General features: G+C 35.6%; 1 protein-coding gene across 3 annotated transcripts in view; it reads left to right on the top strand.

Annotated features, from left to right (window-relative positions):
- Acap2 (ArfGAP with coiled-coil, ankyrin repeat and PH domains 2) overlaps window positions 1–17868 on the top strand; it is a 137051-nt gene that overhangs the window by 117405 nt on the left and 1778 nt on the right. For 2 of the 3 annotated variants that reach the window (XM_004643996.2, XM_023704133.1), the window contains 9 exons: window positions 929–1137; window positions 1464–1533; window positions 4036–4127; window positions 5361–5545; window positions 6410–6502; window positions 8148–8335; window positions 8783–8892; window positions 10730–10840; window positions 12486–12547. In XM_004643996.2, the coding sequence (XP_004644053.1) occupies window positions 929–1137; window positions 1464–1533; window positions 4036–4127; window positions 5361–5545; window positions 6410–6502; window positions 8148–8335; window positions 8783–8892; window positions 10730–10840; window positions 12486–12547 (1120 nt within the window). Of the gene's footprint in view, window positions 1–928; window positions 1138–1463; window positions 1534–4035; window positions 4128–5360; window positions 5546–6409; window positions 6503–8147; window positions 8336–8782; window positions 8893–10729; window positions 10841–12485; window positions 13014–17868 lie in introns of those variants that run through there. The other variant, XM_023704134.1, reaches the window with a different exon arrangement.

The raw sequence follows: 17868 nt of genomic DNA, 5'->3' as shown, positions 1-17868 counted from the left end.
AATAAAAATTAAAAAAAAATAAAATAAAATAAGGTGCTTATATTTAGGTGCTTTGAAAAACTGTGGTATAAAATAATATTTCATTATCAAGTCTTAATAGTCTCACGTCTGCCTCTCACCCTGCAGTTAAGGTAGTGTTTCCCTTTTTTCTGCCTTCCTTCTCCTGCACATTTGTTGAGTTATATAAAAATGTAGAATTTCAAATGTGTTTATATATTTTTCTCACCCAGCTAAAAGGCCGCTGATAGCTGGGCGTGGTGGCTCATGCCTGTTATCCCACAAGTCGGGTGGCTGAGGCAGGAGGATCATCATGAGTTCAGGGCCAACTTGGGCTACATAGTGAGTTCAAGGTTATTCTGAACTAAATGACGAGACCAGGTCTCAAAAAAAAGAGGGGACTAGGGAGATAGCAGTACAAGCACCTGCCTGGCAAGGGCAAGGTCCCAAGTTTGATCCCTTATACAAAAAAAAGAAAGAAAGAAAAGAAAACACAAAACCCAAGAACAACCACAACAAAAAATAAAAGTTGATTGCTAGACAACTGCTTCTGCTACTACCACTACCACTACCACTGCTTCTTCTTCTTCATCTTCCTTTAGTACGGGGTCTACAGGGTCTCACTACACAGGTCAGACTCGTAGTGGTCCTCCTGTTTTCAGCCTCCCAAGTGCTGGGTTGCAGGTGCACACCACCACGCCCAGGCTCAATTGCCATCTCAGCGCATCCTGGGCTGGGGCCAGCATGGCACGCTGCAGACTGATAGACTTCTATGTCTTATTTTTTTAATCTCTAGCGCTTAGAATAGTGCCTGACTTACTACATTCATTATAGCTAGTTAATTGGAAGCTTTTGTCTGGCACATGCAGTATGTAGCATAATATTGCAGTCTTCTTTTTTAATAAATAAAACTAAATCTTAATTCTTATAGAAGCTGGATAAGAAATCATCTCCATCAACAGGAAGCCTAGATTCTGGAAGTGAGTCAAAAGAGAAGTTATTGAAGGGAGAAAGTGCTCTGCAGCGCGTCCAGTGCATCCCTGGCAATGCCAGCTGCTGTGACTGTGGCCAGGCTGATCCCCGGTGGGCCAGCATCAACTTGGGCATCACCCTGTGCATCGAGTGCTCTGGGATTCACCGGTAGGCAGGCCTGCCCGGGAGGAGAGGCTGCTTTCAGATGAGCATGTACTGTGAATGCTTATGTTTCATTTGTTAGAGAAGCTCATTTATCCAATGTAAATACGTTTGTATCTTTTCATAAGGGGGGTAAAAGTTTGATAAAGTGCTTGCAAGGACTTTCATTTGCCATCCATGTTAATCAGATCTATCCCTTTTTACATATGTGGAGGGCTATATTGGAACCTACATCACTTTAAAGAGAAAAATAATTGCATAAATATACAAATAGAATAAAAACCCAATAGTTTTACATTAATAAATAATGTCCTTTTTCTCCCCCCATACAGGAGTCTTGGGGTTCATTTTTCAAAAGTACGATCTTTAACTTTAGACACCTGGGAGCCTGAACTTTTAAAGGTAAAATAAATACTTGTATGAACATACTTTATGTTTTCACATAAAAGTGAAGATTTTAGAGTTGGTGTTATGATTTGGATCACCCAAAGTCTCAAGTGTTTGAAAGATGACTGCATCAGGGAGGTGTACTTGGCAGAGGATTAATGCCTCCATGAGTTCCTAGGTGACCTGCTCCGAAGAGGTGGGGCCTGCTCTAGGTTGTGCCCTGGAGGGTTGTCACTTTCCTCTGCTGCCTCCTCCCATAATGTCTGTTTCCTAGCAGCTCTGACATGAGCAGCAGCTGTGACCTGGGCAGCTGCCCACTATGGCCAGCCCTGTTAGCAGCCGTGGACTGACACTTCTGAAACTGTGAGCCAAAATCAGCCTCTCCTCCTTTCCATGGAGGCTGTAAGGTATTGTGTCTCAGCCTCAAGAAAGTGACTAAGACAGTTTACAAATTTATGAGTCACCCTTTGTGTTAGGTTTTTCATTGCTGAGACACTCTCAGTTTAAAGGAGAAGAGGTTTATTTTGGCTCACAGTTTAGTCCGTAGTCGACTGGCTCCAAGCAGAAACAGAACGATGGAAGAACCTGGCAGAAGAAAGCAGCTGAGCTCATGGCAGCTAGGAAACGGAGCTGAGGAGAGAAGCTGCAGAGGAAGGTGTACTCTAAAGGCATGCAACATAGCTCTTCAGTGGATAAGTCTACTGATCACCCTCCAAACCCCCACCCTGAAGAGACATTGGAGGGGTGTTCTAGGTCTAAGCCATAACGTTCATGTTAGCAATGCACTGTATTTTCCTGAAATAAGACTTAACTGGAAAATAAGCAGCTTTGAAAAGATCAAAAGTACCAGTCCCAGTCAGCCTGTGCCTTATCACGTAGCTACTCAGCAAGAGAACAGTGATGGCAGGCAGGTAAGGCCAAGATAAGCTGTCCAGGGCTGGCATTTTTGATCTCTAGGTTTTTGGGTTTTTTTTTGTATTTTAGGGAAGGGTCTATAGCATGTTTAGGGGCTTACTACCAGATTGGACTCGTAGTGATCTGCCTGTTTACAGCCTCCCCAGAGCTGGGATTACAGGCACACACTACCACGCCCAGTCTCAATTGATGTCTCAGTGTGCCCCATGGGTGGGACCAGCATGGCAGGTCCGGGGATTGAACCCCTGGCCCCTGTGCTTGCTTGCAGATGCTTTAATCCACTGAACTATTTGGCCAGCCCTTTTGATCTCTAGTTTTCAAGACTGTTTTTCAGCTATTTGGGGTATTAGAGCACATCTGAGACTATCTTAGCAAATTGTTGTTTTCATGGTAGATTGTAAAAATCACTAAGTTTATGTAACACTCTTTAAGTCAGTTTACTTTTCAGGAAAACCAGTTTCTCTATTTTTGTGGTTTTTCAGGAATGATTTTAGATTCTGTGGCATAATCTTTTATAATTAGATTATTATTAAAATATAATGAACTTATTGCTAAAGTAAACTCTATAATGGATTATTTATATTTGCCATCATTTTTCCAGGCTTAAGAATTCATATGTATAAAAATACAAGTAATTTTAGAACACTAGCAGGTGTTTCTTTTTTTTTATTTTGCGGATCCGGGGATTGAACTCATGCCCTTGTGCTTGTCAGGCAGCCGTTTATTCTATTGAGCTATCTCCCTGGCCCCTATCAGATGTTTCATAAAATTTACAAAAACTCCTAGCAATTAATCTTTTAAAGTATATTCCTTTTAATTATTGCTGCTTAGTTTATATTGTATAAAATAGATTAATTTTAAAAATCAAGTATACATTCTTACAAGACACCAGCCATTATGCTGCATCATTTCCGGTCTTGCCTGTGTTCACTGGCCAGACCATTTAAAACTGGCCTTTTTACCCAGGTAAAATGTCCTGGGAAACGGTCTGCGTAGTCTGAATTTCGGCATAGGCAGCATGTTTGGTGTAGGAGTCAGGCCATCGCCTGGGTTGCAACAGGAAGCATATGGTTCACCATGAGATTATATAGAAAGGAAAACTTACAGGATTTTAGAACATATACCAATGATTTGATTATCATTGGAAGGGAGAACTAAGGGAGAGGGAAAAAGGCCCAAAATCATTTCCATAAAATCGTACATTGACAGAACAGTTCTAGGAGGTGGAATTGAGGAGAAAAGTGAAAAGAATAGATATTTAACTTATTTTCCTACGCCAGGCCCGTGGTAACTATACCTAAGTATAAAGTTATGATTTATTGCCATGTATCTTGTTCAAACATGTGCATGTAGATATAAATATTGTGGACAGAGATGATTTTTATTGTATTTTGTACCCAGAATCTGGAATAGGAGTTGTAAGGTTCTACGGATAGTATTCTGATGAAGAATGGCAAAGTGATAATATTACTGTCATTCCTTGTCTTATTTTAACTTGAAACTTATTTTTAGACTGAGAGGTTGGTTTAAGAACTTTTATATTTTAGTTTCTCTAAAGCACATTTAATTGATAGCTCACTTTTATATTTTCCTGCCAAACAGCTTATGTGTGAATTGGGGAATGATGTTATAAATCGTGTTTACGAAGCTAAAGTAGAAAAAATGGGAATAAAGAAACCACAACCAGGACAAAGGTAATATTTTAGTAGTCCTGCTGTGCTATCTCTTTTCTAATCAAGGATATAGCAGTGCTTTTGTTTCACCATAATGACATATGGCATTGAGACAGTATTTAGAAGTAATTATTTCTGCTTCTGTTCACCTGTGGCTTTCTCTGTCTTGTTTATATTAATTAATTATATTTTGAGCATATCATGGTTTTCAGATGAGAAGGAATCTTAAAAATTAAATCTCTACCTAGAAATGTGAATGTTCCTACCCATTAAAGTAGTTCAAGCTTCTATTGGTGGCAGGCACTCAGAAGGTACAGCCAGTCCCTGAAGTTCTCTAAGGATCAAGTTTCTACTGTTTGTAGTGAATGATTTTGCATTGTTTGACTTAGTTCAGTAAGTATTTGTTGACCACACACTTTTTGCATGCCTCATGATACTGAGGAAGTAAGGAGAGAGGTTGCTGTAGTAGAGGAGAGGGCTTCATTGCTGTGTCTGACACTTGCCATTCCTGTTATGTGTGGCGGCTCATTGACTGAAGTGGCCGGGAGCCAGTGCGTTGTAGTCAGTGGTGTTTTCAGTTGTTATGATTCTTTATTTTAACATTAAAATTTCATTTGCCATAATCCTATGTTAAATTTTTTTCTAAGCCAGTATTATTTAAACCAGAATCTTGTATTTCCTAAAGCATGATTGAGATATTTAAGGCCTGGAAGTACTCTTCTGTTTCAGTTGAAGACCTAAGCAGTTTAAAAGGCTGTACATAAGAAAAACTGTAAAGCAGACTTGGTTGATGATTGTGTCATAAAAGTTTAAATGTGATATCTTTTTTTCCCTTATAAATTGGAATGCTATATTTTAAGGTAATTATCTGATGAAAAATTGTGTGTCAGTTGTATGTGACACTATTTCTTTGAGTATAAATGAAATTAAAATTCATTTTTATATATTGTTTTCCTGGTAATATGTTTCATTCTGTAAAAGCTTGAGGGAATATATATAGAAATGAATGAACACAGAAACTAAGAGAATAAAAACCCCACTTTAAAACTTGTAATTTTCAATTAGGTTGTTATTTATATTTCATTTAACTGTGAAAAATATTTGGAAGAAAAATACTGTATAATGCCACAGGTTCTATCTTAGTGTGTTACATCCAATGACTTAGCTTAAAAAATTCAATGTATAATGGCATCTTTTAAGTATTAGCCATGTCAAGAATTAATCAGAGAATTGTGACATTTTTATGTGTACCAGACAGGAGAAGGAGGCATATATCAAAGCAAAATATGTGGAAAGAAAATTTGTGGATAAGCATTCTATGTCATCATCACCTCCTGAGCAGGAAAAAAAGATTGTCTCTAGAGGCTGCGAAGAAAAGAGGCTGAGCATTTCTAAACTTGGGCCAGGTGACCCGATTAGAGCATCTATCCAGAGTTCAGGTATTATACCTTTCCTGTTTTGAATGTAAAGATTTTCTTGAACTAGTCATTTGCCAAATCTTTGAATTAATAGCCATTGTGGATTTTTTTAAACGCTACAGACCTTATTCCTTCAATGTATTGTAAGGAGAAACTGGATTTGTCTTTAAAACAGTTTCATCTAAATACTACCATGGTAATTCACATAAAGCTGCTTCAAATAGAAGGGGAGATGGGGATTATTAATCTATCATGGCCAAAACCCTAAGTATCTGATTAACTACCTGATTTCCTTTCTATCTTTTCCTCCTAAATTTTTCCCAGTAACGTATTTTCCTGCCCTTTTCCCTTCTTATGGCCTGCTTTGTGCTTTGCTAACTTGCATGACCCCAGTGGTTGCTGTAAATAGCGACGATCCCAGGCGGGAGTCTCTGTTCTGTCCTGATGAGCTAGATTCACTCTTCTCCTACTTTGATACTTCTTCAAAACTACGTAGTAGTAAGTACTACTCTTGTGGAGCATTCCAAGTCTGTGCCAGTGGTCATTGTGCAGTGTGGCCATTTCTTTAGATGTTACCCATTGTCTCAGAATTACACATTATTTACAGTCATATAATAAATTAAGCTTTTACTACCCCTGACATTGTATGGGGTAGTGAGGTGTGTTACAGCTCTGAAAATAAGACTATTTTCAGGCTTTCTGATTGATTTATATCACAATAAGCTAAGTATTCAGAAGGACTAAAATTATATTAAGTATAGTCTGCTGCTGGTGGCTGAGTTCATGTTGACATGTAATAGTTCATTTTAAGACTTCGTTGATTGTTCAAGATTGTGTTCTAAGTAGTGTGAACTTTAATCACTAGCAAATTTTTCTTTTAAATAGTCAAAAGTAATGACAGTGGGATACAGCAAAGCTCTGATGATGGAAGAGAATCTTTACCATCTACGGTGTCAGCCAGCAGTTTATATGAGCCTGGTGAGTTGATGAAATTCTCTGTAATTGATACAGTTTGCTAAACAATATATATGGTGAATACCTGGTCTTGATTTAAATAATTTCTGAAGGAAGTGGCTAGTCTTTTAAAAGGTATTAAGGTAAAAGTAATACTGTTGAAGAAAGCACTATTTCTGTTCAAACTTAGATATTCTTAGTTGCATGTTTTTCTAAGATTCATTGTATTCTAAGTGTCTTGCCATAGCTCAGGATAATTGTAAATCCACATGTACTTTACCACTCTGTGTTTTTCTTTGTGGCTGATAGGTGAGAAGTCAGCAACTCCCTGTTAGGTTTGTATTCTTTCTAGTGCTTTAGTTTTATATTCTCTTCTGTCATTTCAGTGATTTTGGTCTTTCAGAATTCTCAGGGGAGTAAACATTCTTCAAATTATTTGAACTAGCTATAGGCCAGACTGTAGTGGTATTGGGTCATTCTTGTAATGAAGAGAGGTTTGATCTAGTAATAAAATTCTTCTAGGAAGAATTGGGCTGTCTGTTTAGTCCATCCTGCTAGGCATGTAGCCAGTTTGAATGGAGTAATTGTCCTAGCCATTAAGCACAGGCAAGACCACAAATGATGTAGCATACCTGTTGGTGTCTTTGTAAGAGGAGGTTGAGTATTTAGGGAGTGATTATGGGAAATAAGATATTTGTGTGACAATCTCACATAAGCTTACTATGATAGATTAATAGTTTTTATCATAACTTTCTTTCCTTTTTTTTGGTGATACCAGGATACCAGAGATCAAACTCAGGACCTTGTGCTTGTTGGGCAAGCACTTATTCCACTGAGCTATCTCCCTGGCCACACAACTTTCTTTTTCTACTATTATATTTTTATTAGTACATGTCTGCAGTACATAATTTTTACATTTCTTGTGTGGAGTTGGTACATGCACACAACACATCTTAATGCCTTTTTTCATCCCCCCTTCCTCCATCTGTTGATCCCTTTATCATCTGAAAAAGATCTATCTCCCTATCTTCTATTATGTTTTTATTTTGCTTTTTATTAGCAATGTAGATTTTTCTTATAAGAAGAACCTTGCAATATTTAAGCCTGAGTGTCTCATTTATTCCACTTAATATTCTGTTCTACCATTTTGAGTGTGAACATAACAGGAACACAAGCAGGATCTTCAAAATCCAGGGTACATTGTTTTTGTAATCATGATTAATGAAACCCTGCTTGGATGTCCCTTGTAAGTAGTAACTATTGATAAAAGGATGAGTTCTGAAAGACCAAAACTAACCCAACACAAGAGGATTAATTTTATTGTTGCTGGTGGTACTTCCAGAATATCTTAGAAGGAAGCTAGGCTAGAGAAAACTCTAAATTCAGACAAGTCCATTTTTTTCCACCTTTTGTGGACTTCTGGGACAACTTTTACATTGTGATAAGTTTGAGTTTGTTTTTAAAAACTTGTAATAAAATGTACATAACCCAAAATTTACCATTGTAATCATTTTTAAATGTACAATTCAATGGCGTTAAGGCTTCAGTCATTTTGCTATGCCACTATTAAGACACAGAATTCTTTTCGTCTTGCAAAACTGAAACTATTAAATAATTTATCTCTTCCTAAGAACTTGTTTTTGTTAATGTGTTTGTGTTTGTTATGCAGAAGGAGAAAGACAAGATTCTTCTGTATTTCTTGACTCTAAACATCTTAATCCAGGACTTCAGCTTTATAGAGCTTCATATGAGAAAAATCTTCCGAAAATGGCTGAGGCTTTGGCTCATGGTGCAGATGTGAACTGGGCTAATTCAGAGGAAAACAAAGCAACGCCACTTATTCAGGCTGTAGTAGGGGTACGAATGACTACATTAAGGTTTTCACTGGTAGTAAAATCTAAGTTATAATAAATTCTGAATACAGCTTCAGTATTACTGGGTTTTTGCTTGAAGAGATGGGCTGGAAAATTATGATGCTTCTGTGCACCTCACAGTAATTTATTTTTGAGTGTCATTTTGATTATTCTAGCTTCTTGTTTGTTTTGTTCTTGGCAATGGAAGAAAATTCTGATAATGAAAGTCATAGTGTTTTTTGTGAGGTCATAAGCTGAGAATGTATTCTTACTAGGAGTGGTTCTTGGGAAGAAACTAATACAAGAATTTCCTACTTTTTCAAGTGTTATTTTTAGAGGGAAATGAAATGGAAATACTATTTGAGTAAATAAAAAATATTGCTTTTAAATATAAATATACTACTGTGTCTTGTTTGTACTTATACCTTGTTGCTCTCTTTTTCCCTGTAAGGGCTCATTGGTGACATGTGAGTTCCTCCTACAGAATGGTGCTAATGTGAACCAAAGAGATGTCCAAGGGCGGGGACCGCTGCACCATGCCACCGTCTTGGGACACACAGGGTAATGTGAAGTTTAGATGTTTAGATGTATTGTATTTGAAAAATCATTTTCAAATAATGTTTTGCCTTTTCAGGTTGAGGTCAGGAGATAGTGTACAGAGAGGTGTCCCTATGATTTACAATGTTGTGACAGAATTTGAAAGTTAAAAACTAATTTAGAAAAGCGAATGAATTATAGATATAAAGATTTTAGAGCTTACTTTGGCCCTAACTTATTAAATATTTCAGTTTTGGTACTTTTTCTTTTACTGAAATTGTGATTTCATCCAACAACTAAGTGTGTTTAAAATTTAAATTTTTAGGGCCAGGTAGACAGCTCAGCGACATAGGTGTCTGCCTGGCAAGTGCAAGGTCCCGAGTTGGATTCCCAGTAACACTTCAATTTTTAGTGTAGCTGGTCAAATTAACTAAAAATTGACAAACTAAATGCTTACTTTAGGCTGTTGACATTTTGCTATCTCAAGCAATATTAAGATTCATACAACAGTAAAGTTATTAAATGGACTTTGTACTAGAAAGAATAAATGAAGTAGAACTACTAGCATTATACAGAAAGTTTGTCATAGGTGATTATTGTTTTTATTTTTAAAAACTTATTAATGTAGATGTAGTACTAAGTATTGGACTATTGTAATTCTTCCTTAATATGCTCTTCTTGTTCTTTCATATTAAAATGTTTTGGGCCAGCTTCTTCAAATTATGTATATTGTATAGTATATCAAGAAGACTGCAGGGCCTTTGAGTTGAGCTTCACCTCCAACCCTTCTAATGTTCTTTATTGTGAGATGGGACCTTGCTCTGTCACTAAGCTGTGCAGGCTGGTCTTGAATGTGGGATCCTTCTGCCTCTAGCTGCAGGTCACCCTGCCTCGACAGCACATAATTGTTTTAAAATGAAACATACTAGGGTTTTAAATTATTATTTTGGCCTGAGAGATGGCTCAGTAGAATAAGCTCTTCCCTGGCAAGTGCAAGGGCCTGAGTTCAATCCCTGGTTCCGCCAAAAAATAAAAATAAAAATAAAAATTAGTATTTTCTGGATAAGCAAGAAAGAATTTTTTTTCCTCCCTCCCTTGTTTCTTTTTCCTTTAAATAACGATTTTTTTCTTTCTTTTTTATTGTATTAAAGATTAAACCCAGGGCCTTCACATTGTGATTCATCTTCTGCCCTTTCTATTTATTTTATTTTTATTATTTTTTCTGAGATAGGTCTCTCTTAAGTCACAAAAATGCCTAGGCTGGGCTTGAATTGTAATCCTCTTCAGTCTCCCAGATTGCTGGGATTACAAGCGTGTGCCACCCTGCCTGTCTTAACATCTCTTTTTATATTATTATTATAACCTGTCTATCAACAAAGAGATTCATTTCAGTGACTTTATAGAAACTTTTCTGTACTTAAAAATGGTAAAAATTCATTCTTTTTATTTTCTTCTTAAACTGTCATAATCATTCCTGTTTTGTTATGACCTTCAGTGATCTTTTAATTTTTCTAATATCTAGGTATATCATTTTATAATATTTTTCAGTGTAGGGACGGTCATTTATATATCTCACTAGGCTGTATAGCCCCAGATTATATAAAATACTGCAAGTGAAACTACTTTGCACATATATATATATATATATATATATATATATAATTTTATTTTATTTTTTTTGCAGTACCGGGGATTGAACTCATATAAAATATTGATCTTTGTAAGTTTTTAGCATTTGAATCATTGTTCATTTTTCAGAATGAATTAAATTTTAAAGAAAATAAAAGGACTTTTAATTTCTGTAAGGCAAATATTAATTTTTTTCTTGTTGGAAATATTTCAAAAATGTTTCCTTAAACAGGCAGGTATGTTTATTCCTAAAGCGAGGTGCCAATCAACATGCCACTGATGAAGAAGGGAAGGACCCTTTGAGCATAGCTGTGGAAGCAGCCAATGCTGACATCGTAACCTTGTAAGTACTTGCTTTCTACCTTGCTATTCTCAAGTTGTAATATGTTATCTGTGAGGGGCGTTAATTGGACTTCTTGCTCAGGTGTGAACTTTCAACTTGGTTGCTATTTACTGTGTGCCTTGTACTTCCCTAAGTCCATTCAACGTGGTAAGCACTTCATGTGCCTGGTCTCGGTTCTTGCCACAGCCCTGTGAGGAAGATATTTCTTACTATCTCATTGTATAGATAAGGAAGCCAAATCACAGAAAGTTTGAGAAATCAGTAAGTGGTAGTGTTGGGACTTGGAATGAAGAATTTTGACCCCAAGGCCCATGTCCTTAGCTATTTCTGCTATATTGCCTAACAGTGACTTCTCTAAAGTATAATACTATACTCAGAGTACTGGGGTTGGGGTTGAGAATTGGTAGAGTACCAGGCAGTTAATGTGCTGCCTCAGGAATTAGAAGATCATAAGTAGGGGTAACAGCGGCGTTGATGTCATTTGTAACTTCTGTGAAGTTGCATCTGCTTTGAAAAGTGATAGGAATCTGGTTTTCTAGAACAGAATTTTCACATGAACTCTTGATTAGTGTAAGATAAAATACATGGTTTTGAATGTTTGAATGGAAGCTAATTTGTGCTACTAAGAGAGATTTATTTGTTTACTGTGATGGTACCAGTAATTAAACTCAGGATTCTGTCCATGCTGGACAAGTACTCTATGACTGAGCTAAAACCCTAACACTTTTTGTTTTTCATTTTGAGACAGGGTGTTGCTAAGCTGTTTAGGCTGATCTCAAAATTGCAACAACCTTCCTCAGCAAACAATAGCTATGAAGAAGACTCTTGATTTGCAGACTTGAACAAAGTAGTTTTATACTTGGCATCTCGAAATGTGATGTTTACCCGTGTTTCATAGCTAGCTGAAGAATATTTTATACAGAGTCACTTCCTCATCCCCTCCTTGGTTATGTGAAACCCTACATTAATGAACTACTCTCTGTTTGAGTAGAGAAGCTACGTGATTCACATTAGTCTCAATCACAAGGGGAAATTTCTATGATCACCTTGAATACTTGAGTGCTCACTGAAGATTTTCCCTCCCCTCTCCCATACTGGGAGTCAGACTTTGGACCTTGCTAGGCAGGTGCTGTGCCACTGAGCTGTGTCCTGGCTCACTGAAGATTCTTGACATGCTGTGTACCAACCCTGCTGAGCCCTGCTGAAGTAAACATAGCAAAGCATACTTCTCAGTGAGTGATTTATAGTCATTGTACAAGCTACTGTAGGAAAATCCAGAACTGCTACATCATTATGGATTTACAGTAGGAGGGAAATAATTATTTTTTACAAATTGGATTAGTAGACTGGTGTAGAGAAACTAACTCTGGATGCAGCTTCCCAGCCAGTTTGAATGTAGGAACATATCTTAGTAAACATTTGCTTAATATTTTTCATACCGACTTTTTATATGCTTCAGATGTGAGGTATGTTCCTTATTTTTATAGTCTAGATTTCTAGGTCTGGTAAACCCAAATCCAGCTTATTTTAGTGGCAAATACTGATGAAAGGAAAAAATTACATTAGTACTTATATTATCTAATGTTTATATAATTATTTATGAACATGTTAACTTCATCTGAAAGTCTTTTTATTTAACTTTTAGGTTACGTTTAGCAAGAATGAATGAAGAAATGCGGGAATCAGAAGGACTTTATGGACAGCCAGGTCAATATTCCACTAATAATCATACTGAAATGCAGTATAAGAAATGTATTCAGGAATTCATCAGTTTACAATTGGAAGACTCATAGTTATTTAGCCAACTAACATGAGTCTATAGAGTTTTTATAACCTACTTGTAAAATTGTGACTTGTTAGCTATGTACTGTACTTTCTGAATTCTTGGGTGGCTAATCCTGGGCCTTTAAAAATCCTGAACTGTCCCTATTCCCACACACACTTACTTGCTACGTTTATCTCCGGCTGCTGACTTCCTTATCTCCCGTGCAGATGTCTTCCATATACATCCCACTGAAGTGAGTGGGATGATGAAAGTATTCTTTATATACTTACAGCAGCTAAATAGTTGTTTTCTTTTTGGAATTCTTTTTAGTTATTAAATGAAAATAACAAAATTATTTTCTTTTTATTATTCAGGGAATTTCTATAACTCTGTTCAGGGAAAAAAAAACCTAAACAAACAAACAAAAAACCCCATTATCTGTGTGGCATATAAAAAGTCAGTATGAAAAATATTAAGCAAAAGCTTATTAATGAGTTTTGTATTTCAATCTAAAAATGATCTGAAGAACTAAATTATAAATTTACCAGTAGTCTTAAAAGTTCATAATGGGAGTAGAGTTAAGTTAAAAGAATGAAGGAAAAAGGTCTTGTTTTAGCTTTAGCTTTGCCTCAAGCGTTTGTGTAATATCTTTTGTTTTGATAAGTGCAAGTATTTAGGACAGTTTTGTGACTGATGGCAAGGCACACTTACTCTCATTAGAGAATCTCAACTCACGACCACCTCAAGCTTCATTATGACTCATTTTACCTTTGAGTCAAGCTGTCGAGAAAAGAAGCGTTGCTGATCAGGTTCCTCTTTGATGAACACATGCTGATTAGATGTTCTTCACAGAGAAGAGAGTAACGATGGGATCTCTAGTTTCGTGATTTTGGGCATATGAATTACAAATCTGTTTTAAACTTGTATACATATTAGTAAAAATTTCAGGTATTCTTAAATACTTTCGAATGTTCAGTTTGCAAAGAGTATATTTGATTTTTTAAAAAATGAGTATTGATAACATTTTTAAGGTGGCCTGGTAATATCATCTCTTCTTTTTACTTAAATATGTTGTAAAATTTCTGTACTTTATGGTAGTTTCAACCTATTATCAATATGGGGCATTTGTTTTTTCTCAGAGGACTGTGTTTACTAATTTTTGCCCTAATAGGGAACAAGTAAGGACTTTGAGAATAGAGGCACTTGAGCTAGATGCTTCTAATCTAGGGTGTCCCACTTTAATCCTATGGATCATATGTACCACTGACTCATGATATTCCACGATGTCAAAGTGCTGATGCTGGGTGAAGCTCTAGTGTTTCTCTGGATTTCACCCATTTGTTTTAAACTTGAATGTTAGATTTCAAACAAGTTATAATTTTGTAATAGATGTACTTACATGATAGTATTACTAGGCCATTTTTGAGGCCTTTATGTTTAAGCACTTTAAAAATAAAAATCGATCAAAGGATGTGACCTGACATTTGTGGGAACAGCAAACTTCAAGAGTTTAAGTTAAACAGTTTTCTCCCTAAACTTTTGAATGTTTGGTCAGATGCTCTTTCCTTAAGGTGTTTGCTAATGAAGTTCACCCACATTAGTCAAAAGGTCAGTGGATGACTGTTCTCTGGAGTTGGAAGCTGGAAAGGACAGAACCTTGATGTTCTTGCCACTTCTAGTTCTACCCAAATTGCTTGGCTTTCTTCTGCTGTTGTTCAGTATCCTCAGATATTTCTTCCACTGTTACTTATGTGCCAGTTTATATACAGGTATATGAACTTCCATTAATCCACAGAAATGCTGAGTTTTCAAATTTATTTTAATGGAAATTTGAAAAAACATCTCATTTTAAAACAGACTTTTCTCATTCTCAAATTTTAGTTTAGAGGTTAAAAATTGAGGATTCTGGAAAGAATATATCAGAATAAATGAGATTTAAAAAATATTTTACGATCATTTTGAAAACAATTATTTTTGTCATTTATAGATCCTAATATTTGAAATAATTGTATGTGGAGACAGATGACACGATGAATGGCACAGCAAGTGCTTTCTGCTCTTCCTTCTTGAGTCTTTAGAGAGCAGATGTGTTTGGCAGTAGCTCTTTGTTTTTCCTCTGCTTACTGTATCACTAAATTTTTCTTTCAGAGACTGTGGTTGATTGTTTTATTGGGAACCCCCACCCCTTTTTAAATGGTCTTAGTAATTAATAGTCTCAGAACTCTGGGTAGTTTATAGGTACAGGAATTTGCAGTTTTTTGATAATGAGGAGCTCTGCCATTTAAAATTCAGACATAATGTTTGGCAATCATGAACCTATTTGTAGTAAACCCCATTTCTGAACCTTCAGTTTACAACCCCAAGAACCTGGGACTTCCCATTTTCCAAAGGCAGCTTGAGGACGGTTCTGAAGGGAGAATGTGTTTCTCCTGGGCAGCTCCCAGAACTCTTGGAGACCTGAGTGGGCGAGGGAAAGAGCACTCTTTACTCTCTGCTATTGGAAATGAGTTTGTGGTTCCCCGTTTCTGGCTCTGTGACTCATCTTGGTGGCTGGCAAGTTCTTAGCCCAGTGAGAATGGCTGGCCTGGCCACTAGTTACTTCTGGTTATATGAGTGAGTGGTGGGCAAAGGTTGGGGTCGCTGATCTCATCAGTAGTGGAAGGAAACTGCCAAAACCTAGAAGGGCAGGATCATGCACACGATCACTTTGGGGTGGGATTCACATGCTCTCATCAGTTTGAGAGAGTTCCTTTCAAGAGCAAAGTCAGTAGACTATTGAATCATAACTGCTGTCATAATGGATATTCTGAATACCAAAACTTGAAGTTGAATTTAAATTATGAATGGAAACAAAGCAATTTATGTTTTGAAACTTAAGAACTGTCCAGACATATAGAAAAGCTTACTTTCTGAACCGAACAAACAAAAAATGTGGTTAAGTAATTTAAATAATATGCTTAGCTTAGCGTTATAGATATTGGGGGATTGGTTTTTTTATCACTTGTAATAAACTGTTAAATGTACTTTGGGGAATATTCTAGGATAGCATATTCTGGTTTTGTTTATGTGTTCTAGTGTAGACAAATTATATTTGTCTAGTGAAAAATTCAAAATGGTTAAAATTATATTTAAATTTTGAATAATCACACTGAAATTCAATTTGATATATTAAATATCTTAGTCACTATTGTAATATTTGCTTTTTGACAACACATTTTGAGGTCTAAGAAAAGTAATATGATAACAGTGTATTGATTAATGTTTTGTTAGAAACTCAATGTTAGAAAGTTTTTGTGTGTTTGAAGATGGAAACCTCTCTTGTACTGTGTTGACTCTTAAAATGTATTCAATGAAACCAATGATTATGACAGCACCAACACTTTCCTTCGAGGAAGCCTTTAATTCAGTGAATGAGAGGTCTTCTAATTTGTTTTGCATGGTACAATGGTCCTATTAAAACATGCTTGTGTAATAGGTACTAGATGATTTAAACACAAAAATAGAAAAATACAGCTTGTTATACAAATATGCATTGCTAATTGTAGAAGCCATAAACTGCCATTGTACTGTTGTGATACTTAAGAATGCCCATCTGGTGCTATCTGTAAACTATTTGACATTAGCATCTGCTAGATCCTTCTTCCTATTTCTTCTTGAATGTATAATGTGTGCCTTTTAAGTTACTTCTGGTGTTGAATGGTAAAATCAGTGTGGTATTTTTGTATTATAATCTGCACTTTACACTTTCTTGGGAGTAAAATTCTAGACTATCTAGTTTAAACAGTATTTTAAAAATATTTATAATGTTTACAATAAATATTTTACATATTTTAATTCAACATAAAAATAAGAAAAAAATTTAAAATATTTTGTATGGTTTGTGAATTGCTATTTATTGTTGTTCTCTTAAGTTATTTTGTATCTTTTAGAGTGACTAAAATGGGAATAGATTGTAGTTTGTCTTTCAGTGTAGAAATGAAGTTTTAAAACATCATGAGTGTACTTGTATGGTCTTACCAGTTGTTCCAGTATATTAACTTTTTGCTTTGTTTTAGTAAATCTTAATTTTTTTCCTGTTTAAAGTAGATTAAGCTTAACTGATTGTTTCAGGTCATAATTGAGTTTCTAGGGCTAAATGAAAACTATACGATTTTAATAAATTGATTTTTACAAAGAGTAAATATTAAAGGAAACTAAATATTAAATGTATTAAAATCTTTTTATTAAAAATCTTGGGTTATGTTGTTAGACCTTTTTACTAGATCTTTATTGCTCTTCCCTTACATTTTTCTAATTCTCTACCTTTCTGTGTGACATCTATTGCCTAAAAAGTCTTACTCTTTAAAATTGACGAAACCTATTGCATAACAACACCTGTAGCAATGAGTTTGTCATAGAATGGAGGGTGGATGCAAGGTATCTTTTGGGAAGTAAGTGACAATAGTTATCTAAAGTAGTATTTTATGCTGAAAAATCTTTAAGACAGAATTATGCCAAGTGTCTGTATAATCATTTGTTTGTTTGTTTATCTATTTATTTATTTATTTATTTATTTTTGAGACAGGGCTTCAATATATAGTTTGGACTGGCCTTGAACTCAGTGCATAGTCCAGGCTGGCCTCAAACTCGATCCTCCTGTCTCAGCATCCTGAGTGCTCGGATTATAGGCATGCACCACTGTTCTGGCCTATTGGGTTGATTTCTTAAAATCTACAAAGCTAATGTTTAGCAGGAATGAAATATGATTATTCATTTTGAAAATAAGATTTCCTTGACTAAGGGATTAATTTGTATGTGTGTATGTAAATTCCCATAGTAAGAAAAATAGTATTTAATCTGCTATAATGTTAATGTTTGTAATCTACATCTCTACAAGAATGTTACACACACACACACGCACGCATGCACACATTTATGTAATTTAATGTGGCTTTGGTATTAACTCCCATTTTGTTATAGCATTTTTGCTCATATGACCTACGGTAAGCAAAACACTTTCTGATGATGTAAGACTATGTTTTCATAGTCATTTTCTAGGCTTTTAAAATTTTGTAAGTGTAGTAGGCAGTGCGTTAGATGTATTAGTTTTAAGCATTAACATTTGAGTAAGAAATTACATTTCACATGCTATTTTAATTCACATTTCTTTTAATTAGAGATAATCTGATAAAGGTGTTCTTTTCTGATTTTTCACTTTGTCTTGTGAATAACTTGCATCTATCAAGAACACGAATGTTGGTTTTGGTAACTGCTTTTGGCCTAT

Source organism: Octodon degus, unplaced genomic scaffold (assembly GCF_000260255.1).
Source record: "Octodon degus isolate 3935 unplaced genomic scaffold, OctDeg1.0 scaffold00189, whole genome shotgun sequence".
NCBI classification, from domain to species: Eukaryota; Metazoa; Chordata; class Mammalia; order Rodentia; family Octodontidae; genus Octodon; species Octodon degus.
Note: the sequence above shows the minus strand (reverse complement) of the source record. Positions and strands in the feature narration are given on the sequence as shown.